The sequence below is a fragment of the Amia ocellicauda genome, chromosome 7 (assembly GCF_036373705.1).
Source record: "Amia ocellicauda isolate fAmiCal2 chromosome 7, fAmiCal2.hap1, whole genome shotgun sequence".
NCBI lineage: Eukaryota > Metazoa > Chordata > Actinopteri > Amiiformes > Amiidae > Amia > Amia ocellicauda.
In genome coordinates this window covers 38891880-38915817 of record NC_089856.1, presented here as the reverse complement: position 1 = coordinate 38915817, position 23938 = coordinate 38891880, and the positions used below count along the sequence as shown (strand labels likewise).

General features: G+C 37.5%; 2 protein-coding genes and 1 pseudogene across 2 annotated transcripts; all 3 read right to left on the bottom strand.

Moving 5' to 3' along the window:
- Nucleotides 1–802: 802 nt before the first annotated feature.
- On the bottom strand, nucleotides 803–11852 carry LOC136753935 (extracellular calcium-sensing receptor-like). The gene is given in 9 exon segments (XM_066710315.1): nucleotides 803–1716; nucleotides 3467–3590; nucleotides 3940–4167; nucleotides 4454–4714; nucleotides 4754–5269; nucleotides 5416–5710; nucleotides 5816–5978; nucleotides 7830–7987; nucleotides 11722–11852. Coding segments are annotated over 9 exon segments (2790 nt in total).
- Nucleotides 11853–13212: 1360 nt separating this feature from the next.
- On the bottom strand, nucleotides 13213–17163 carry LOC136753934 (extracellular calcium-sensing receptor-like). The gene is made up of 6 exons (XM_066710314.1): nucleotides 17144–17163; nucleotides 16721–17015; nucleotides 15403–16218; nucleotides 14858–15085; nucleotides 14395–14518; nucleotides 13213–14126 (listed from the first exon to the last, which is right to left on the bottom strand). The coding sequence occupies exons 1-6, from the start codon at nucleotides 17146–17148 to the stop codon at nucleotides 13213–13215; spliced, it is 2382 nt and encodes a 793-aa protein (XP_066566411.1). The 5' UTR covers nucleotides 17149–17163.
- A 1200-nt stretch (nucleotides 17164–18363) lies between these two features.
- LOC136753933 (extracellular calcium-sensing receptor-like) lies at nucleotides 18364–23448 on the bottom strand (annotated as a pseudogene).
- Nucleotides 23449–23938: the final 490 nt, after the last annotated feature.

Genomic DNA, 23938 nt, shown 5'->3' with positions numbered 1-23938 from the left:
TGTCAGTTGTAGTAACTTGTTCACTCAGCACAAGCAAGCTGGGTGTTTCTGGAAGAAATCATGGCGACCAATATAAACAAGAATTGAAGGTTGTTTTTATTGCAAATATGTGATAAATTGAATTAGAAAGATGAGAACATGTAAAACAATGCTAAAAATACAAACATGCAATAATAATAAACACAGAATAATTATTGAGTAAGTGTTCATGTGGGGTATGCGATTACCTTTACCAGTGTATCTTTTGTTATAAAATATCCTCATGACTGCACATAACCTTCTATGTTCTTTTAAGGCAGAAGTGTTCAAGCCCCTGTTTTCATGTGTTCTGCTAATCTCCACAGGGCGTAACGCTTTCACTCACAGAGACCACTGGCTATCACAGAATTGCACCTGGGATACGATACTGTTTTAAGGAGTTGTTTAAATTGGTAGGTGATGTATTGCATAAGTACAGATTCTACATAGAGTAATATAGGGTGTTATTATTATACACAATTACAAATCACTGTACTACTGACTTATGAACTACACATAGGGCTGGATTAAATCAAAACTTTGACCCACCCACTAATGAAAACTACAAACCTATACATCATAGCGGTTACATTTATGATTAGAAGAAAGTGTCATCTTACTAAAAATGAAGCGGACAATAGTTCTGTAGTTTTCTATTGCGGGTGGGTCAAAGTTTTGATTTAATCCAACCCATAGTTCAAATACTATTATTTAAATATGTTTGTTATTGATTAATGCATTTTAGTTTTGCTGTAGATATAGATATATAGATAGACAGATGGATTCAGAGGGATTTTGATGGCATTTTACCCATTAAATGCTTCTTTGTATTAATCTCGGGCTTTAGTAGTATAATATAAAATTTGGGTAGAAAAATACAAAATAACAAACCAAAACTTGATGCTAAAATGGCAAATATTTCTACGGCTACTGTAAATTTCCCAGGAGAGCTGATGTAAACAGGAATAAATGTTGTCCAGACTGCACAGAATATGAGCATGCTGAATGTGATGAATTTGGCTTCATTGAAGTTATCAGGCAGTTTTCGAGCCAGGAAAGCCAACACAAAACACATGGCAGAGAGGAATCCAATATACCCTAACACAGCATAAAACCCCACTGCTGATCCTACATCACACTCTAGAATGATTCTGTCTTTATAGTATTTCATATTTTGATTTGGAAAAGGGGGAGATAGAATCAACCACAGGGTGCATACTAAGGCCTGAATGAAAGTGAAAGCAAAAATGCTTAACCTCTGCTGTGTGGGCCCAAACCATTTCATAATATTATTGCCTGGCAGTGTAGCCCTGAAAGCCATTAACACCACTATTGTTTTCCCCAGAACACAAGAGATGCACAGGACAAATGTGATGCCAAATGCTGTGTGGCGCAACATACAGGACCACTCAGAGGGCTGGCCAATGAAAGTAAGTGAGCAAAGGAAACACAGAGTTAATGAGAAGAGCAGGAGGAAACTGAGCTCAGAGTTATTGGCTCTAACAATGGGTGTATCTCTAAAATAAAAGAAAACTATTGCTATAACTACAGCTAAGAATGCTCAAAGTAATGCAAATATAATCAGCAGTATTCCCATGATTTCTCCATAAGACAAGAATTCAATGTCCTTTGATATGCACTGGTCTCTCTCTTCATTGGACCAGTACTCCAGAGGGCACTTAGCACAGTCAATGGAATCTGGAAAAAAATTACTATGAATCACAGACATGATCTAGTGTGTGTGTGTGTGTGTGTGTTTGTGTATACAGTATTAGGGCTGCCTCAATTAATTGATTAATTAGACCTATTAATCAACTAATGAATTTATCGAAGATCAATATTTTCTCTATTAAATAGAGACGATGTATTTATTTATATTTTATTATAATGACTGGCTATTATACGGTTCAATTAAAAAGCTGGCATAATGTGTAAGATATTACATCACATCACGAGAGCTTCAGTATAGTATCTGAGCACAAAATGGGTTACAAGCTACAACTTGGAAAACTACAGTCTAGCTTTGGATTCAAACTGGAGTCGCAAGGGAACATTCAAGACAAATGAATGGTTTTTGGTTTCGTTTGCAAGCAATGCTTTTCTTGCAAGGGCAGTGTGAGTAGTTCACAGTGTCATTCATGAGCAAAATCCTCAATCCTGCACTCTCCTACACCCAGCACATCACCACGCTGACACACACCTGTGGATTCTTCCTGAGCAACATACGCCGAATCAGTCCCTTCCTCACCGACTGCTCGACTCAGCTGCTCGTCCAGTCACTGGTCCTCTCCCGCCTGGACTACTGCAACTCCCTCCTGGCCGGCCTGCCTGCATCTACTACCCGCCCGCTCCAGCTCATCCAGAACTCTGCGGCTCGTCTGGTATTCTCTCTGCCCCGATTCACACACGCTACTCCACTGCTCCGCTCCCTCCACTGGCTACCGATACCGGCACACATTCAATTCATTGACCCTCACCTACCGCCTCGACCACACTGCACCAAGTTACCTTCAGTCACTCGTCTCTCCATACATCCCCTCCAGACCACTGCGCTCTTCCGGTGCTAGAAGACTAACTCTACCTCCTCTCCACTCTCCTTCCTCCAGAGCTGCTCCTTCTCATCCCTGGCCCCTAAATGGTGAAACGACCTTCCCACTGAAGTCAAACAGCAGAGTCCTTGACCTCCTTGTACTCGTATTATTTTGATTTCCCATTTGCTCCCTTTCCCGTAGCCCTTGACTGCGACCTAACATCTTGTCCGCACTTAGCTTTTATTATCCAGGATGTACGACCTTATTTATTGTATTCACTTGTTTAAATTGGAATTTGTAAAATGTATTATGCTTTGAATTGCTTTGTATTATGAAAATCTGAATTTGTAATGTGTGATGCCTTGTACTGAACTGTATTTTTGGACTTTGTATTGAGCTTATGTTTTGTAAGTCTCCCTGGATAAGGGCGTCTGCCAATAAATCAATCAATCAATCAATCAATCAATAAATAAATAAGTAAATAAATAAAATAGATCCTCCTGATTGGATGTCCATTTGCAAATAGCGTTAACATGAAAATCATGCAACTCGAATGTTTGTATCTCGAAGGCTTATTTATTTTATTTTAAATGTTCTTGGTAAAATAATTTTCTTATCAATTGTTTATTTTAGTCTTATTTTCAATTTTATCCTTTCAGTGTATATTGAACACAAATTCAGTATATGTCCTAGAATTTTACTTTCACTCCCATTGTCGAATTCAGCAACCTGAGAATACTTCATAGACAAATATGTATAGTTTAACAATCAATATTTATTAAACTTAATGAATTAGACAATAAACATGCTACTGATAATGCTACTGCATTATACATTCAGCAACCTATATTTTAATTATGCTTCACATTTTGAACATTTAAATTTGCTATTGTTTATTATTTTATTGTTTTTATTACCTGTTTGGTTGCTGATCTGTCCTTCAGCACATGGTACACAGTCAAAGCAGCAGACAGGCATTCCCTTCTGAACAGCTTTGCGAGTGCCTGGGGGACAGCTCTCACTGCACACTGACACTGGCACCTTAGACACAATTGGTAATATGCCATGCCTGTAATTACTGTTAATGTTTTAACTATTTAAAGTAGACTATACCAATATTCAAATGTATACATTTGATAAACTTGTAAAGTTGTTATCATAAGTATCTTCTACTTAATTTAATGTAAGAGTAAAAGAAGCAATAGTAACTTTCAAAGTACACTTCAGCAGAAAGAACAAAACAAGAAAACAAGAATCAACCTAAAATGAATGTTCATGATTATTTAGCACAGTACATGGTAAATTATATGTGACCCAGTGACACAGCTATAATACAGCATATAGTTAGCAGTCATTTTGGGTTAGATCAAAGAAGTTGATGAAAACTTACCTGATTCTGGTTGCCTGTCCAGACAATGCTCACGTTGTTCATTGTAAAACGTGTTTCCCTTGGTAAAGATGCATCATAATGTCCAACAACAACAAAGTCAATGTTCTCGTTGTTATTTAGTTGCCAGTTAACTAATTCATATCTTGCTGCTGGATCCCCATTGCTATCAAAAGACACCTGTTCCCCAGTGTTAGATTTGAAATTAATGTTTTTCAGGTAATGAAGCACCTGTGAAAACAGATTGTTTCAATTTTTTTTTTGGTGAGAGTTTATTCAAATATTTTCATATAATCATATTTGATATTAATGTGCAAATCCCTGACTGTGGTAGATGAGTCAAAGCTTCAGTTTAAGTTCAAACGGTATACTGTACGCAGTTTGCAGTTTTTAATTATTCAGTTTTATAGGTGTAATATTCACAATTCCAACTTTATCAAGCTACACATAAAACCTCAGTAACATTTAAGGTTGTTGTATGACTATAAGATTAGTTTAAAGAACATAAGATCCTTACCTGCCAAGGTGCAATTTCCATGTTGTTTGAACAGGTTTTATTTATAAAGAGATCTTCCCCATATTTACAGCTGAGAAGATCATGAAGAGCATGCGCCACTGCGTACACTGCTTTATAAACATTATGAGGGATTCTGAGCTCAGACACATCAGTGTACTGATTATTCACTTCTCTTAAGTTCTCCATCCCTGTACAAGGAATTGTTTTTGTTTCCTTGTCATGGTTTGTCAGACTACAGCTGAAAACTGTTTCCCAAAAATCCTGCAGAAATGTATTATGGGGATCATTAGATGGGTGAACACTTAGTAAAAAATCATTTAAACCTCTTATTTTGGTGTTCACATTTGTAAATCCAATTGCGCCACCAAGAATTTTATAACTGTCATGATTAGCAAGGTTTCTGGCAGTTATCCAAGATTCACTGCCTATCCACTGCACACCAGTGACATTTTGAAGCAGCATTTCTTGTAATAAGATAGACATCTCAACTTGAGGCAGGAAAGCTAGTATGACTTTTGCAGTAGACATTCTAATGATTTTTATAATTCTATGAATTTTGTGTATTGGATCAATGCTTGAAAATGCCTCTGAATATTCAATACAAACTCCTTCCTCTTGAGCAACTTGCACAAAGGTTGCCATCCCACTGTTGCCATAATCATTATCACTCCTAATGGCCCCAACCCAGGTCCATCCAAAGTGCTTGACAAGCTGTGCCAGGGCTCTGCTTTGGTAATAGTCACTGGGGATGGTTCTGAAGAATGAGGGAAATCTTCTTCTGTTGCTCAGGCATGCACAGGTAGCAAGGTGACTAATCTGTACTCACAAAAGAGTACGAAGACAGAAATAATGTGAATAAAAGTGAATGTTGATAAATTTATTATATGTTAATATCATTTTAATATCAATTTACCTAATTATAATTTGGATATGAAAAGTAAAAAGCGTTAAAATGTTCTTACCAATGGCACATTGAAAGGTCCGAGAGATGTTGCAGTTCCTATTGTTACAGATGAGTCTGCTTGTCCTATAATTGCATGGACGTTAGGTGGTTTGGTGCAGGAGTTTTCAGAGAGATTTCCTTCCTCCTGGCCGTTCACTAAATTAAAAGCACTCCTCAATGTTGATAGTATATCTGGACACACGCTGTGGATCCTATAGCCCAAGATGACATTGGGGAGAATATCTGTACTGTTGTTTATTTCCTCTATGGTGAAAATCATGGTCTGGGCATGTTGAAATTCTCTGAAATGTATCCTTAAGGAATATACATAACTAGTGAATAACTAAACATGTCAAAAAATAATGTTGAATACATAACCCATACATACAAATCAAGTACAATTTTAAATTTTTACTTACCCGTTGCATTTTGTAGGTTTTGGCAAACTTGTGAAGTTGTTCATTGTACTAACCATTCTTGGTTTTAATGAAAATAAACCTCCGATTAAAATGTCCCCATTCTTTGAAAATGTGGGCAGGTCTGGTCTGCCTTGTAGTCTACAAATTGGCTTCTCTGCTGATGCTAAAAAGGCAAGTAGAAGTACTTTTAGTACTAGCATTTTCCATGTCAGTGACTACATGCAGCACATCCTGCTTTTATATTTTACAGGGTGTGGAGCTGTGCTACAGGTGCTAAAATAAACCTTGAGTGGAATTCAAGCAGTAATCCCTACAGTAACTCTCAAAGGTGGGTTAGATCTCATGTTTTCTTTTAGTAACAATTGATCACGAAATTGTTAAATTCATGTTCATGTTGATTGAGATTAATAATTACATAAACAAAGCTCTTTTATTTAATAAAGCAATATCTAACCTTTTTTAACTCATAGTTTATTTCCACGCTAATAAGGTTTTTTAAACAACATGTTTGCTTTCACATGTGTCAGGATAATGATTTTAAAAACAAGTTTTGAAAGGTATGTATTTCTGAAATATTGTCCAGTAGGGTTATCCTATATAGTTTCAAATCTTAATGTGAGAGAAACAATTTCTACATTTGGCAATAGATCAGTGTGTTTGATTTACCATCTATTATTTACAAGCATTCTGTGTTTTACTGGAGGAAATCATGGCTACCAATATATGCAAGCATTTCAGTGCATTTAAAGTTGCTTTTATTGAAAGTATGTGATTAAGTGATTAACTGTAGGTTTTTATTTTTGTTATTATATCAAATTACAAATAATGTTTTGGTAATTGGAAGGTTGTGGATGCTGTGAAATATGTGTATTGCTTACCTTATTGAAGTAGATATTTGATTTAGGGAAGGTGTAAATCAAGAAGGTTCATGCTGCGAGTCGCTCACAGATGCATTAGCGGCATATCTGCAAATGGATATTGCACTGCTATACTGTGGTGGTATTAAAGCTGGGATTAAATCAATACTTTGACCCACCCACTAAAGAAAACTACAGAACTGTACTCAGTTGTGGCATCACTGTAAGATTTAAGATGCTACTTTCTCCTAAATAGAAATGTAACCAATATGATGTATAGCTTTCTTGTTTGCTATTAGCGGGTGGGTCTACATTTTTATTTAATCCGGCCTTTAATTCAGTGAGAAGTTCACCTGCGAGATTTCCTCCTGAGACTCTTCTACAACTTTTCGCTTTCGTACCTTACAATAATTTTTTATTTAATCCTGCCCTTCATTTTAATATAGCAATTAGTATTATATTGTCAAAACTGTTATCATTCATAGATTGGAAAAAAAAGACATATAGTTCAGATACCATTATATAAATATAGGCTTGTTTGGATGAATGAGTTTTCATGATGCTTCACAGTGTCAGGCCTCAGTAAGAAGTATTTTCTAGTCCTCCTGCATCTCAATTTCTACACTGGAACAACAATTTAACACTTTCATATGGTTCAATGGACAAAAACAGAGTGATATTTAATCTCTTTGAAGGTGAAATTCAATATCTTAGAAGCATACAAAGTTTGAGCTATCAAGTGCTAGTCAAGGCGGTGTACAGCATCAGTAAAAATAATATAGAACAGAGCAGTATTTTCTTCTGAAAGCTTTAACAGACTTGTTTGTCTGAGCAACTTGCTTGTCATGGTCCCCTAGCGCTCCCCCTCTATCCCCACTAAGAGCCACCATTTCCCTGCCTTCTCCCTGCTCTCGTCACTCTATTAACATTCCGGTCACCCATGTGCACTCCTGTTCTATCCCTCTGTTCCCATTCGCCCTGCACCTCCCTACCTGGTTTCTGTTCCCTTTATAATCCCCTCACTTCCCTCAGTCGTGGCGAAGTTTTGTCAGTTCCAGTTCCAGTCTTGTTCCTCCGAGCCTTTGTGCCCTCGAGCCCCGTATCTGTCTTGTTCCCTTGACCACCTGCCTGTCTTCACTACTACGACTCCGTCTCGCCTTTGCCTGCTCTGTTCGCCCGATCGCCTGACCTTCGCCTGTTCCCACGACCACGTCTTCGCCCAGCCTCCATTGCCCTGATCTGCCGGTACCCGACCCATGCCTGTCCGACCATCCCGTGATCCAGCACTGCACTTAGGTCCCCTGTTCCCGAGCCCCTGAGGGAAAATGTGACATTGCTCAGTGAGAAGAAATAGGGGACCTGCAATACTATAGTTTTATTTCCTATATTGAGCCTATGCCTTTAAAAGTCTATAATATCCAGCGCAGATTTTCTTTGAACTTAATTCACCTTTTCAGTTTAGTGAAATTAATCTGATGATCTAACTGCATTTATAGGGGACCTTTTTCAGTACACATCTCACTTAACACGTGTTAGCTGAAACAGTGTAAAACTAAACCTCCATAATTCTCCATAGGAAGACATCTTATAAAAGAAGATGCATTCCAATGGAAGCCTGTGAGAGATAAATAATGGTAATAATAATGGTGTAGGAAACAAAACAAGTAAAAAATGTAATAAATAGATAATAACCAAAACATTGACCAAACAAAATACTTGATGATACTAAGTGCATTTATCATTTTATCATGTTGTTCTGAAACCGTGCTAAATTAAACCATGTTAAGTGTAACCTCCATGTACATTTATAATGAAGAAGCAGAAATCTCTTGAAACTATGGCAACCCTTTTTCCATACAGTTTTATACTTGTAATTGTTATTAAAACAATATTTGATTGAAGGCTTTCCTTATTTTATACCCATTCTGCTTGAATTACGCACAGATTGTATTGTAGTGCTGGGTGTAGTACTACTTGGACAGCATAAAAGCAGGAAGTTGTAATGCTTTGTGGTGGAGAGTAGGAGTGGGGTGAAGCAGTTGGACGATGATGGAGAAAACAAACTGAGTGTGGGAATTAACAAATGAATGAATGGACGAACGAACAAACTAACTAACTAACTAACAAACAAACGTGGTGACAGACATTTGATTTATGGTCCTTGGTCCTTGGTCCTTGCTGTGTGTTTAGTGCCTGACTTTTTTATTGTCTTATGTGTAGAGAGGGACCTGTTTCACTGTTTAGCACAACCAGGAGCTATGGCTTTGTTTCTCAACATCTTTTGTATTGGGCACTGTAACAATAAACCGACACATACAGCACTTTATTGAGACCCTGCCTATTTCAATAGCCCAGCATCGTGGCAACCCCCCATGGTGTGACAATATATGTACATGTTTTATGTCATTTTAAGACATGAGTAAATGTGCCATTCATCATGATTAGAGAGAATTTGAGTTATTTTATTTTTTTCCAATATCAATCGTTTGACATCTCTGAGAGAGAGAGAGAAATTAACTTTGAGCAGAACTAAAGTATTTATTTGCAAATTATAATCAGTTCAAACCAAACAAAACCATATACAGCTATATATACATATACATATACTCCATAGTCTTTAAGTTGCTGAAGAAAGAGGAATTCTGCGGTTTCAAAGGATGTGGGGCTGCCTTTCAGAATAATTAGTTTGCAGCCCTTGGAAAATCAGTTCCAGGCAACCAGGATGGTAGTCTATCCCTGGGAGTCAGGAAGATTGGTGAGGAAGTCTATGGCTATGTGGGGCGGTGAGGAATAGGAAGGGGGTCCAGGAGCCCTGCTGGGAGTTGATGGGTGGATTTTGATTGAAAACAAAATGTGCAAGCCTTGACGAGACGTGTCACATCAGCCGTCATAATAGGCAACCAAAATGTTCTCCGTGAAAGGGACAAGGTGCGGTGAATGCCAGGATGCCCAGTAGCTGGAGAGGATTGAATCCAGTGGAGGAGTTTGGAGCGAATGTAGCGAAGTAGCAGGAGCTCGATCAGAGGTAAGAGCTTGACTGATTTGTGCCATTATATCCCATCTAATGGGAGCCATGATGCATGAGGGTGCCAATATTGGTTCCGGTGCGGACTGGGGAGACTGAGGAGCTGAATTGGGGAGGGAGGGCATCAGCTTTAGTGTTCTTAGAGCCTGGCCAATATGACAATGTGAAAGCAAAACACTTCAATATGCGAGCGGTGGTGAATAAATTCCTCAGTTGATGAAAGCCATTTGTGACCCTGTCAGTCCAGGATAGAATGCGGTCATTCCCCTTGAGAAGGGATGTTAAAGGAGACACCACTGAACTAAAGTTGTGAATAAAGTGCCGATAAAAAAATCTTTGTAAATCTTTGTAATTCTTTCACAGTGGGGGGCTGAGGCCAATCAGTAACTGCACAAATCTTCTCCTGATCCATATGCATGCCTTGAGCATTGATCACGTAGCCCAAAAAACAAATGCACTGGAGATTGAATTCACATTTCTCCCCTTCACAAAATGCCAATTTCAGAGAAGACAGTGCAAGAGTTAGCGCACATGAGCTACATGGCCGTAATAGGGTCGGGGAATAAATCTAAATAGATGATACACTGATTTAAAAACTCTCTCAAGACCTCGTTAACAAAAGCCGGGAATACAGAGTGGACATTTACCAGACTGAAGGGCATCACCAAGAACTCATAATGTCCGCTAGATGTGATAAAAGCAGTCATCCATTCACACCCCTCACGTATGCGTATTAGATTTTAGGCACTTCTTAAGTCATGATTGGTGAAAAACCGAGCCCCCGGATTAGTTTCAATGCAGCTAGCGCAAGGAGTAGAGAATTGTAATTCTTAATGGTTATTTTACAAGTCCCCGGTAATCTATGCAAGGTAGCAGACCTCCGTCCTTCTTGGCGATGAAAAACAATCGCTGGTGAGGTTGATTCTGAGTTCTAGGGCTTCTCTGATCTAATTCTCTATGGCTTGGGATTACAGGAGGGACCAGGACGTGCCTCTCAGAGGAAGCACGTCGATGGCACAATCCTATGGTCTATGCGGAGGAAGACAGGAAGCCTAGGTTTTGTCAAAGACTGCCGCCAAGACTGCATACTCAGACGGTATTTCGAGGGGGGTGGACTGGAGACAGCTCTGTACATGTGTGGCTATTCTGGGAAGAGAGAGACATCGCCAGAAGCACTGAGGACCCCAGGACAGAATTTCGTCCTCCTTCAGTGAAATAGTGGGATTATGGCAAACACGACAGGGGAGACCCAAAACAATGTAAGCACTCAAGGAATTAATGTCAAATAGGGACTGGTCTTCAGAATGAAGATAACTGATGTGGAGGCGAGTAGGGATTGTCTTCTGGGAGATGATATCAGAACCGATGGTCTGGTTGTCAATTGCTTTAATTTGGAGCGAGGGAATGCAGGATAATTCCAAATTTCTCTACCATCGCCTGGTGGATGAAGTTCCTAGCAGAGCCTGAATTCAACAATAAAGAAGCTTTAACCTCTTTAGCACTCTACCAGATTCAAGCAGTGAAGAGACCCAGAAAACGAGACAGAAGTGGGCACTGTGGTGTCCTCTGCAGTACCAGGACAAGTTGGGCAGGCATCATGGAAGTATCCGGCTTGGCCACAATAAAGGCAGAGGTGCTACATGGGCTCCACATTCCAACCACTACTAGCAGCTAGTGTGCAAAATTTTAGGGAGTAATCAGCTGCCGATGTATTGCGGAGGACCAAAAGTTGTTCTCCCTAATCCCTTCCTTCTGCAGGGTGGTTAAACACTTCCTTGAAGTGGGTTAGGAAGGTTGGCAAAGAGTGAGTAACTGCTACTCCCAGATGGCAGATGCCCATTGCAGAGCTTTTCCTATGAGCAGAGTAATAACAAACGTAATTTTAGCCTCATCATTAGCACAAGCGGCAGCCTGATCTGCAAAGTAAAGCGAGCACTAGAGGAAGAACCCCTGTGGTCCGTAGATCCATCACATTTGTTGGGCATAGTGAGCCAGATCATTCAAGCCTCAGTAGCTGGAACTACATTGTCAGGAGCAGAACTGGCTGTAGCAGCTGTTGGGGTGGTGGTTTACGGGAGACAGGCGGTACCCTCTTGAGGAGCTGGTCCAGGGTGAACTCAATCTGTCGGAGCATCTTCTCATGCAATCCTAGCATTGCACCTTGGGATTTCAAAGTGGCTTTGACATTCGGAAGCAAAGTTGATGGCAAAGTTTTCTGTAATGGCTGGCTTCAGTCAGAGTACAGGACCCAGGTGCGGAGAACAAAAGGAATGTCAGACAAACAAAAGGTCTACGGCCAGCAACAAGAACAAAGTAGGTCAAGCAGAAGTTGTGGTCAAAAGGCAGGCTGGGGTCAGGAGATCAAGCAAACAAACTAGAACAGGAAATTCAAGAATCAGAGGTCATAGGGAAAAGCACTGGTAAGCAAACAAAGGTCAGGATACAAAGAGCAGGCTCGGAATTGATACTAGGGCGTAAAGAAAACTTTGCAATGACTTTTGTCAGTAGACGGGTATATACACTCACCTAAAGGATTATTAGGAACACCTGTTCAATTTCTCATTAATGCAATTATCTAACCAACCAATCACATGGCAGTTGCTTCAATGCATTTAGGGGTGTGGTCCTGGTCAAGACAATCTCCTGAACTCCAAACTGAATGTCTGAATGGGAAAGAAAGGTGATTTAAGCAATTTTGAGCATGGCATGGTTGTTGGTGCCAGACGGGCCGGTATTTCACAATCTGCTCAGTTACTGGGATTTTCACGCACAACCATTTCTAGGGTTTACAAAGAATGGTGTGAAAAGGGAAAAACATCCAGTATGCGGCAGTCCTGTGGGCGAAAATGCCTTGTTGATGCTAGAGGTCAGAGGAGAATGGGCCGACTGATTCAAGCTGATAGAAGAGCAACTTTGACTGAAATAACCACTCGTTACAACCGAGGTATGCAGCAAAGCATTTGTGAAGCCACAACACGTACAACCTTGTGGCGGATGGGCTACAACAGCAGAAGACCCCACCGGGTACCACTCATCTCCACTACAAATAGGAAAAAGAGGCTACAATTTGCACAAGCTCACCAAAATTGGACAGTTGAAGACTGGAAAAATGTTGCCTGGTCTGATGAGTCTCGATTTCTGTTGAGACATTCAGATGGTAGAGTCAGAATTTGGCGTAAACAGAATGAGAACATGGATCCATCATGTGCAGGCTGGTGGTGGTGGTGTAATGGTGTGGGGGATGTTTTCTTGGCACACTTTAGGCCCCTTAGTGCTATAGTGATGTGAAGGGCAGGTGAAACTGGGAACAGGTGTATAGAGAAAAGGAGATAGCAGGGCTAATGAAGGAGAATGGTAAGCCATGGGGAGTGGCTACCTCTGGTGGTGAAGGTAGGGAAGAGGAAATATCACAGATTTTCACAGAATGGAATCTGTTTGCCCTTGAATACAAGAAACTGCTCCTCACTTAATAATCAAATGAAAACTTGAGGTCAAGATAACATTATTTTAATAATTCATAGGGATTTTGATGGCATTTTACACATTAAATTTTTCTTTGTATTCATCTCAGGTTTTAGTATTATAATATAACATTTGGGTAGAAAAATACAAAATAGCAAGCCAAAACTTGATGCTAAAATGGCAAATATTTCTACGGCTACTGTAAATTTTCCAGGAGAGCTGATATAAGCTGGGATAAAGGTGATCCAGACTGCACAGAATATGAGCATGCTGAATGTGATGAATTTGGCTTCATTGAAGTTATCAGGCAGTTTACGAGCCAGGAAAGCCAGCACAAAACACAAGGCAGAAAGAAATCCAATATACCCTAATACAGCCCAGAATGCACCTGTAGATCCCAGGTCACACTCTAGAATGATTCTGTCTCTATAGTATTTCATATTTTGATTTGGATAAGGTGGGGATAGAATCAACCACATGGTGCATATTAAGATCTGAATGAATGTAAAGGAAAAAATACTTAACCTCTGCTGTGTGGGCCCAAACCATTTCATAAGATTATTGCCTGGCAGTGTAGCCCTGAAGGCCATTAACACCACTATTGTTTTCAACAGAACACAAGAGATGCACAGGACAAATGTGATGCCAAATGCTGTGTGGCGCAACATACAGGACCACTCAGAGGGCTGGCCAATGAAAGTAAGTGAGCAAAGGAAACACAGAGTTAATGAGAAGAGCAGGAGGAAACTGAGCTCAGAGTTATTGGCTCTGACTATTGGAGTGTCTCTAAAATAAAATAAAACTATTGCTGTAACTACAGCTAAGAATGCTCCAAGTAATGCAAATACAGTTAGCAGTATTCCCATGATTTCTCCATAAGACAAGAATTCAATATCCTTTAATATGCACTGGTCTCTCTCTTCATTGGACCAGTATGCCAGAGGGCACTTAGCACAGTCAATGGAATCTGGAAAAGATAAAAAAGATATATAGTATTTTTTTTGCATTCAGTGATGAAGTGCTTTTCTCTTTATGGAACTAGACAATTTCCATTCAACAGTTGCTTTTTCTTCCAGATACACTCCATTCGATTCTCACTCTTCCATAATATCGCCATCGTCACTGATTTGTTGTAGACATAACTGAATACATACATATGTCAAAGTTTATTTTCCATTCAGGTCTTCTCATCAGTTATATCAAGGTAAGGATTTTTTGCTTTAAGTATTACTCACTGGTTTGGTTGCTAATCTGTCCTTCAGCACATGGTACACAGTCAAAGCAGCAGACAGGCCTTCCCTTCTGAACAGCTTTGCGAGTGCCTGGGTGACAGCTCTCACTGCACACTGACACTGGCAGCTTTAAAACATTTTAGATGACAAATACATACAATACAATTCTGAAAGAATTAGGCTGTATAAATATGCAGCATTAAAAACCCAAACATACACACATACAAAAAAACAGACAAACCATAATCAATATAAGCAGCTACTTGGCATAATTTACATCTAATATTTGTAATGGAATCAAATTGTTATAAAGTCAGAAAAGCAAACATTCATACATGTTTTATATATGTATAGATGTATGTATGAATGTGTGAATACATGAAAATAAATAAATAAATATTTATTACAATTTAATTAGTGACATATATGGAATTTAACCTAATACAATGAATACAATGGTGATTACCTGATTCTGATCCCCTGACCATACAATGCTCATGTTGTTCATTGTAAACTGCTGTCCTGGTGGTAAGGAGACATCAAAATCTCCAACAATCACAAACTCTGTGACCCGGTGGTTGTTAAGCTGCCAGTTTACAAGTTGGTATCTTGCTGCAGGATCTCCATTTTCATCAAATGACACTCTTTCACCCATTTTAGTTGTAAAATTGATGTTTTGCAGGTAATGAAGCACCTAATTTAAGACCATCATTGAAGAGTAATCATCATTTCATAATTGTTTCACACCTTTTGATGATTTAAAAACTATACTTCATCTCATTTACTGATCTTAAATAGCTAGTAAAAAGATATGTGAGCTTTGTGGAACAATACAGTACTCCATTTCATACTTTCATTTTGTCTTAATGAATACAGTGTTATGATGTAGTTTTTGTCTTGTAACGTTGAACCTTAATTTATTTACTTTAATCTTTCTTCTGTGAGAAAACAAAAAAGTGCCAATTATGTCATGAACTCTGGGTAAGATTAAAATCCATTAAATATTCTTACCTGCCATGGTTCAATTTCCATTTTGCTTGCGCATTTGTTTTTAAACAAGGGATCTTGTCTGTAGTTGCAGCTGAAAAGATCATGTAGTGCATGTGCTGCTGAGTATACTGCTTTATAAACATTGTGAGGAATTCTCATCTCTGACATGTCCGTATATTGGTTATCCAGTTCCCTTAAGTTTTCAGACCCTGAACATTGCTGTGCATCAGCAGAGCCTGATGTATTGGTCAGAGTGCAACTGAAAAGAGTTTCCCAAAACCTCCTTAATAGGTCATTATTAGGATCATTAGACGGATGGATGCGCAACAAAAAATCATCCAATCCTGTTATTACTGTATTAACAATTGCAAATCCAATTGCACCTCCTAGAACTTCATAACTTTCATAACTTGCAAGGTTTCTGGCAGTAATCCAAGATTCACTGCCAATCCATTGCAAACCAGTAACATTCTGCAGGGTCATTTCCTGCAGCAAAACTAACATTTCTCCTTGAGCCAGGAAACCCACAACTACCTTAGATGTGGATTTTTTAATAACTTGAATAATGTTGTGAACTTTCTCTAGTGGATCTGTCCTGGATAAGGCCTCTGTGTATTCTACACAGATCCCCTCTTGTTGAGCAGCTTCCACAAAGGTAGCCATCCCGCTGTTGCCATAATCATCATCACTCCTAATGGCCCCAACCCAGGTCCATCCAAAGTGCTTGACAAGCTGTGCCAGGGCTCTGCTTTGATGATAGTCACTAGGAACAGTTCTGAAGAATGAGGGAAATCTTCTTCTGTTACTCAGACAAGCACAGGTAGCAAGGTGACTGATCTATACAGAAAGTACATAGTGATAAATACATGTAATTATACATATATAATCTAATAGCTCAAAATAACTTTATTATTATTATTATTATTATTATTATTATTAATAATAATAATAATAATAACAACAATAATAATAATAATAATAGCATTTACAAGTTAAATTATTTTTTATTATTTGTTTTAAAAGATGTTTCATAACTCAAATATCCCATAACTAAGAAGTATTTAAGCAATTTAATGTTAAATTATCATTCTCAATATTTGTATGGCATTACATTTTTTAAGTTTCTTTGGAAGTTAAATGATGAAAAACGAACAATTTGAGGTGATGGATATATATGCAGTTACCTTATGAAATAATAATTTCCCTTAAAACAATTTCCCCTTATTCATTATACATCTTTAGATATATTCCTTTGGCATATTTTGAATCTACGTACCCAGCATGCCAGTCTTGATATATTTTATTGATAATGTCAGAACAAAGAAAAAAAAAATCTTACCACCGGAACGTGAAATGGTCCAATTGTTGTAGCAGTTGCAATGTTGATTGATGATGATGACTGTCCTATTATAGCATGAACGTTGGGTGGTTTTGTACAAGATTTCTCAAAAATGCCTCCTCCTTCCTGGCCATTTACTAAGTTCAAGACAGCCCTTATTGATGCTGGTATAGTATTACACACACTATAGATTCTATAGCCCAAAGAAACATCTGGAAGCAATTCTGTGTTGTTATTTATTTCTTCTATAGCAAAGATCATTGTTTGCGCAAATTTAAACTCTCTTAAATGTGTGCTGTGGAGATATGTGTAAGTAATTAGTAAATGCATACAATTTTAAGATAGATTTAGTCTTAACATTGTAAGTATTTTAAAATAAAAATGTCACCAGTGTAATCCACATTAATGTAATGGTCTGCTTACCCCATGCATTCCACACGCCCTGGGATGCTTTGAAAGTCTGGGCTGGTACCTGGATAGTCTTTGTTTATTGAAAAAATTCCACCTAATAAAATGTCACCATCCCTTGAAAATGCAGGTGACTCTGCTTTGCCTAGTAGCTCACAATTAGTTTTTTCTGCTGTTGTTAAATGAGAAAACAGCACGCATTGCAGGAGTAACATTTTGATGGATTCTTCAGATAATGGCCAGAAACTGCATGTACCATGTTTTTATATTGTGCCTTGATGTAGAACCCTCCCATGTGCTAAAACAAACGTCAGATAGAAACCATGGAAACATAGAAACTCATGAACACCGCAGCTCTCAGAGGTGTGTTGGATCTGCCACATATCCCTGGGTCAAGATAACCCCAAAGTAGTCATCACGAGCCAAACAAGAAATTAATTTGTCTTTGTGTAATTAGCTTGGAACCACTTGTGTTAATAAATTAAACTGTCCTTATGTAACCATGGCCCCGAAATGCTGTTGTCAGAATTGTCTTGCATTGTCTTGAAAGTTGTTGACTTTCTGGAAAGCACCTTTGAGCAGACAAGTAACCTTTGAAATCTGACAAAGGTAGTGATCATAATAACTTATAATAATGATGATAATAATAAGGGAGTTGACATGTGCTAGTGAGTCTTTGCAAGACAGACATTATAAATCACAAAGAGCACTGTATTCCTTTGATTCCATCCCTTATTTAAAAAGCACTTCTACAAATGCTGTATAAACACACAAATACATTTCCTCTTTTGGATAATTAATTGACTATCAGCCTTGCAGTCATATCTGTGCTAGTGTAGATAATGTACTATTATTGTACAAAACTCTGTTCCTGAATTAGAATTTTATGGATTTCCTAGAACATTTCTACACCCACAGTATAATTGACAGTCTTCTGTCTGATTGGTTTGTTTTCGTCCCATTGCTTCAGGTTTGCTATCATTTCATAAACTTATTATTCTATAAATATAAATATAAATTATTCTGATTTCAATGTGGCTGTTCAATGTGCGAAATGTAGTTTTGTATCATTCTTTGGTTTTACCTGCATATAAATGTTGCTTATAATAGTTAGTTAAGGGTTGTGTTCGTGTAGGACTGCTTGTTTTATGATTGGCTGATCTGTGAAGGGAAAACATGAATCGACAAATAACAAGTATGATTGTTTTTCTTTCCCCCCAAGTAATTCAAACATGTTAACAGTCCGTCAGTTTCCTACATGACACCACTAACCACACAACCAGAGCAAAAGGTACTCTGATACTCTGGGAAGATATTTTGTAATTATACAATAACATAAAAGCATATTATGTATGTAATATGCATTAGAACAATTTGATCTTTAATCATTATATATTATACATTTTTGTTTGCATACCACTGGTATATGGAAAGGTCCTGTTTCTTTGATGATCATCAGTTGCTGAGGTGTGTCCTATAATGACCTGCACTGTAGCTGTAGACATTGCTGCTCTTTGCAAGTTAGTTGTACCACAAGCAATATATATGTTGCAGGCCAAGGTAACATCATGGGGAATGTCTTTATTGGTATTCAATTAATTTGTCTGTCTCATAAGTATTATTTATAATGTATGTCTACTTTATGGTAAATATAATTGTTTGGGCAAGCTTAGTTCCGCTGTAACTAGTGCTTTAAGACAGACTATTTAACAGATACTACAAAGAAAGCAATGTCTATGTTGTGGAAATGATCAGTTTTTTCCAAGTTAGTGTGTTCAGCTGTTTGGGCACAATACTTTGCATAATGTAAAAGAATAAATAGTAAAACAATAAGTAGAAATAAAATATTATACATCTGTGATGCTCAGACATTGGATATGAAGAATATATAAAGTTTGAAATTATATAACTTCAATTTGTAGACCACAGCAACATTTTTACAGTTTCCACGGATTCATTTAATATTCCATGCACAACATTAGTAATCGTTGAGTCTTTATTAAAACAAAGCAAACAACTCACTGTTGTTGTTAATCTTTTGACATTTATATATTTTTGGGATTTACTGTGAAACAGTATTTGTTCTTTGGTGCCATTATGAAAAGAGAAGATTCATCCAATTATGGTGTCTCCATCTTTTCATAATTACAGATCAGTTCTCAATGAGACACTTGGCCCATATTAAAAGAAGATATAAAAAAAAAAATGAGTCTAATTTCCAAATAGTCTTTTACTTCATTAAGGATTGTATTCAGCTGATATAGTATATTTTGTATATAGTATATAGTATATCTTATTTGAACTTTGTGTTATTCTCAGAGGTTGATCACAACACAGAGAATAACAACTTAAAATACTGTACCAAATGAAAGATTTCTCATGATCTGGACTATTTACTGAAATAATGAGATTAATAGTACTAAAAAAAGAAAATGTCTCTACTTGTGCTTATTATTTTATACAGTACTATTACATTTACTGATTGATATATATGTTTTATATTTTTTCTTTAAACGTCAGATTTTTCATATACATACAATGTTCTTATTCAAACTATACCATTCTTTGGAATATGTATTTGATTTATTTGTTTGAATCTGTTTTTATTGTGGTTTATAATATTTAATTTAGTTTTGCAAGAAAAGAAAATCAAGAGATTTCAGACCTTTTTATGACTCATTAGTTTTTATTATTGTTGTATTAAATTAATTTAAAATTTTGAAAGTAATAATTTCAACTGCCTTAGTTAAAGTCAAATTAAAGACAATCTTATTCCTCTGAGCTGCATTTTATCACACCATTTTAATAGAATTCCCAGTGTTATACCAGATTGATTAATGCAATCAAAAAAAGTGGAGTTCTCAGTAGTGAAAAATCCTGCTTTGCTATAGTTGTGATGTTCCTCCAGCAGGGGGTATCTTTGTTCTTCATTTCTTCTTTTTGTATGTAAAGATACATACATACATACATACATACTACTACTACTACTACTACTACTACTACTACTACTACTGCTGCTGCTGCTGCTGCTGCTGCTAATTCTACTACTACTAATCATTATAATAATGAATAAATACATACAATATAATTTAACTCAAAACCTTCATATTGTATCTAAAATAAGTATTCTCAAAATACTTAAAATAGTTATAAATTACACAGAAGAAAAAAATACTGTCAAGGAGACAATTTGGATATTTTTCCCATTAAATGTTTTTTGGTATTTTTTTCAGGTTTTAATTCAATTATGCAACATTTTGGAAAGAATATACATAAGAGCAAACCAAAACTGGAAGCTAGAATTGCAAATATCTCCACTGCTACTGTGAACTTGTCAGGGGAGCTGATATAAGCTGGGATAAATGTGATCCAGACTGCACAGAATATGAGCATGCTGAATGTGATGAATGTGGCTTCATTTAAGTTATCAGGCAGATTACGAGCCAGGAAAGCCAACACAAAGCACATGGCAGAGAGGAATCCACTATACCCTAACACAGCCCAGAATGCACCTGCAGATCCCAGGTCACACTCTAGAATGATTCTGTCTGCATAGTATTTAATATTTCGATATGGAAAAGGGGGGGATAGAATCAGCCACAGGGTGCATATTAAGGCCTGTATGAGTGTGAAAGCAAGAACACTAAACCTCTGCTGTGTGAGCCCAAACCATTTCATAATATTATTGCCTGGCAGTTTAGCACTGAAGGCCATTAACACCACTATTGTTTTCCCCAGAACACAAGAGATGCACAGGACAAATGTGATGCCAAATGCTGTGTGGCGCAACATACAGGACCACTCAGAGGGCTGGCCAATGAAAGTAAGTGAGCAAAGGAAACACAGAGTTAATGAGAAGAGCAGGAGGAAACTGAGCTCAGAGTTATTGGCTTTAACAATGGGAGTATCTCTAAAACAATAGAATATAATGGCTGTAAGGATGGTGAGGCAAGCTCCTACTGCAGAAAAGAACACCAACAACATGCCCATAGTTTCTCTATAGGACAAGAATTCAATCTCCTTTTAAATGCATCCATCCCTTTTTTCATTTGACCAGTATTCAAGTGGGCACTGCATACAATCAATGGAATCTAAAAAAAAAAAGTTATATTTCACATCAAACTCTTTATGTGTTTATGTTATTATTTCTGATAATGTATTAAACATAAACCTCACACATCAAATGTTAATATAGGCTCAGGGATTTCTAAATATGTCTAGCTTGATAAAATTGTATACTTCAGTAGGGTTACATTGTACAGAGTTTTTAATATTAGTAACTAGAACTAGATCAAAACCTAATATTTTCAAATTGCAAGATTTATTGTAGGCAGGTTTTCAACAAGTTGAAGGAAGTATTTTTGCCAAACAAATCATATATATCTAGAATATATTTGAACTTGAATATACCAAAGGAGAATAAGTTTAAATGATTCTTTAATTAAAAAAAAAATGTAATCAGTTTTAAATGTAAAATGGTTTTACCTGTTTGGTTGCTGATCTGTCCTTCAGCACATGGTACACAGTCAAAGCAGCAGACAGGCCTTCCCTTCTGAACAGCTTTGCGAGTGCCTGGGGGACAGCTCTCACTGCACACTGACACTGGCACCTTAGAAGCATTTAAGATGACAAATGTATGTAATCAAAATCTAAAATAATTAGGGTTTATAAGTGTGCTGGAAGCAGCAATCACAAGATAAACTATATATTGAACATATATACTCTAAAACAGGATACTACATATGCACACAATTACCAGGGTTTATAACATCACTAAATAACAATTAAGTGCATATTAGCACACTTAGTAACTGAAACATATTAGCATGCTACTCCCTTCATGGAAAGTATGCATTTGTGGTTGTATGGATATAGTAAAATATGTTTTAGCATATTTAAGTAGTGCTTAAGTGCATATCAGTACATAAACTGTGAGGCAATAACAGTCCGATTGCAGGCTTCTGTTTTACACATAAGCAGTTTTTTGTTTTTATTCGTGAGTGTATATGATGAGCACGTTTTGCTATATTATGCACACATATGGAAAGAACATATTTCAATTAAGACTGGATATTTTACCTTTTCCTGATCACCTCCCCAGATGAGGCTAACATTGTTCATAATTAACTGTTGTCCTTTTGGCAGAGATGCATCATAGTACCCAATTGTGACAAATCGTGTGTCACCTTCTGTATTGCTTTGTAAACTTATTAGCTCATATCTGGCTGATGGATCACCACTGCGGTCAAAAAACACTTTCTCTCCACTTTTTGTTGTGAAGTTCACTGATTGTAGATAATGTAACACCTGCAAGGTAGAGGCATCCAGTTCCACATATACATCAGTGAAACAATGCACTCACTGGGGAGAGTTCCTCAGTTTTTCACTCAACTTAAAATGTTTCTAAATACATTAAAAATATTCTAAATTATTGATAGAATTTTGAAATTATAGAATATTAAAGATGTTCTCTCTTACCTGCCATGGTTCTGTGTTCATCTTATTTGCACAAGTTTTATTAACAAAAGGTCCGTGGCCGTGCTCACATGCATGCAGATTGTGCAGTGCATGTGCAACAGCATACACGGCTTTGTAGACATTGTTGTGGAATCTGAGTTCAGACACATCAGTGAACTGGTTATCTACATCTCTTAAATGCTCAGATCCATTACAAGGTCTTGTATGTTTTGTGAGGACTTGTGGGTTCAGAGAGCAACTGAATACAGTTTCCCAAAAGTCCTTCAGAAATGTGCTCTCAGGTGAATCAGCTGGGTGGAGATCATGTAAAAAATCTTTCAGACCTGGGATCTCTGCCTTGCTGACAGCAAAGCCGATTGTGCCTTTGAGAACTTCATAACCATCGCCCAGTGCCAAGGACTTCTCTGTAATCCACGCATCGCTGCCTATCCACTGAAAACCTGTGATATTCTGATGCAGCATTTCTTCTACCAAAACACTGATTTCAATGTGTGACATGAAAGCTACAATCACCTTTGAGGTGGAATGTTTTAAAATATCTACTATTCTAAGAAGCTTGTGTTTTGGCCCAGTCCTAAGAAATGTCTCTGAATACTCAATACACACCCCCTCTTCTTGAGCAGCCTGTAAAAATGTTGCCATCCCATTGTTGCGTAATCGTTGTCCCCATGTATTGCCCCAACCCAGGTCCATCCAAAGTGCTTTACAAGCTGTGCCAGGGCTCTGCTTTGGTAATAGTCACTGGGGATGGTTCGGAAGAATGAAGGGAACTCTTTTCTGTTGCTCAGACATGTGCAGGTTGCAAAATGACTAATCTGTGTAGGTAGAACATACCTGTGCATGTTAACAAACATGTAAGCAAGAACTGCTTAATTACACTACTGCTATTAGCATTTTTCTGTTTATATAGATACATTTTTTAAATGCAATAGCAGCATTTTCCTATAACTTCTTTTCAGTTATCAGTAAATGCTTAAAATGATGGTTATTCCACTTTGACATTTAAATTACACAAATTGTCATGTAGCATTCAATGAGCTTTCTCTAACATTTCATAGATGAAGCAAGAACAAATATTTCTCACCACTGGCACATGAAACCTTCCAAGTATTCTTGCAAATCCAATTGTTGGTGTGGATCCAGACTGTCCTATGATAGCCTGGACTGTAGCTGGTTTGGTGCAGGACTTGTTAATAACTATTTCCTCTTGCCCATTCACTAAAGTCATCGCAGCTTTTAATATGTTCATGTAACCACAGCTATTGTAGATTTTGTAGCCAAGGGAAAGATGTGGGAGGATGTCTGTATTTTTATTGATTTCTTCTATTGCAA

Coding starts and splice junctions, on each gene's coding strand:
- LOC136753934 (XM_066710314.1), bottom strand. Junction 16,219..16,720: donor GACCATTTCACGTTCCGGTG/GTAAGATTTTTT, acceptor CTTTCTGTATAG/ATCAGTCACCTTGCTACCTG. Junction 14,127..14,394: donor ACAGATTAGCAACCAAACCA/GTGAGTAATACT, acceptor TATCTTTTCCAG/ATTCCATTGACTGTGCTAAG.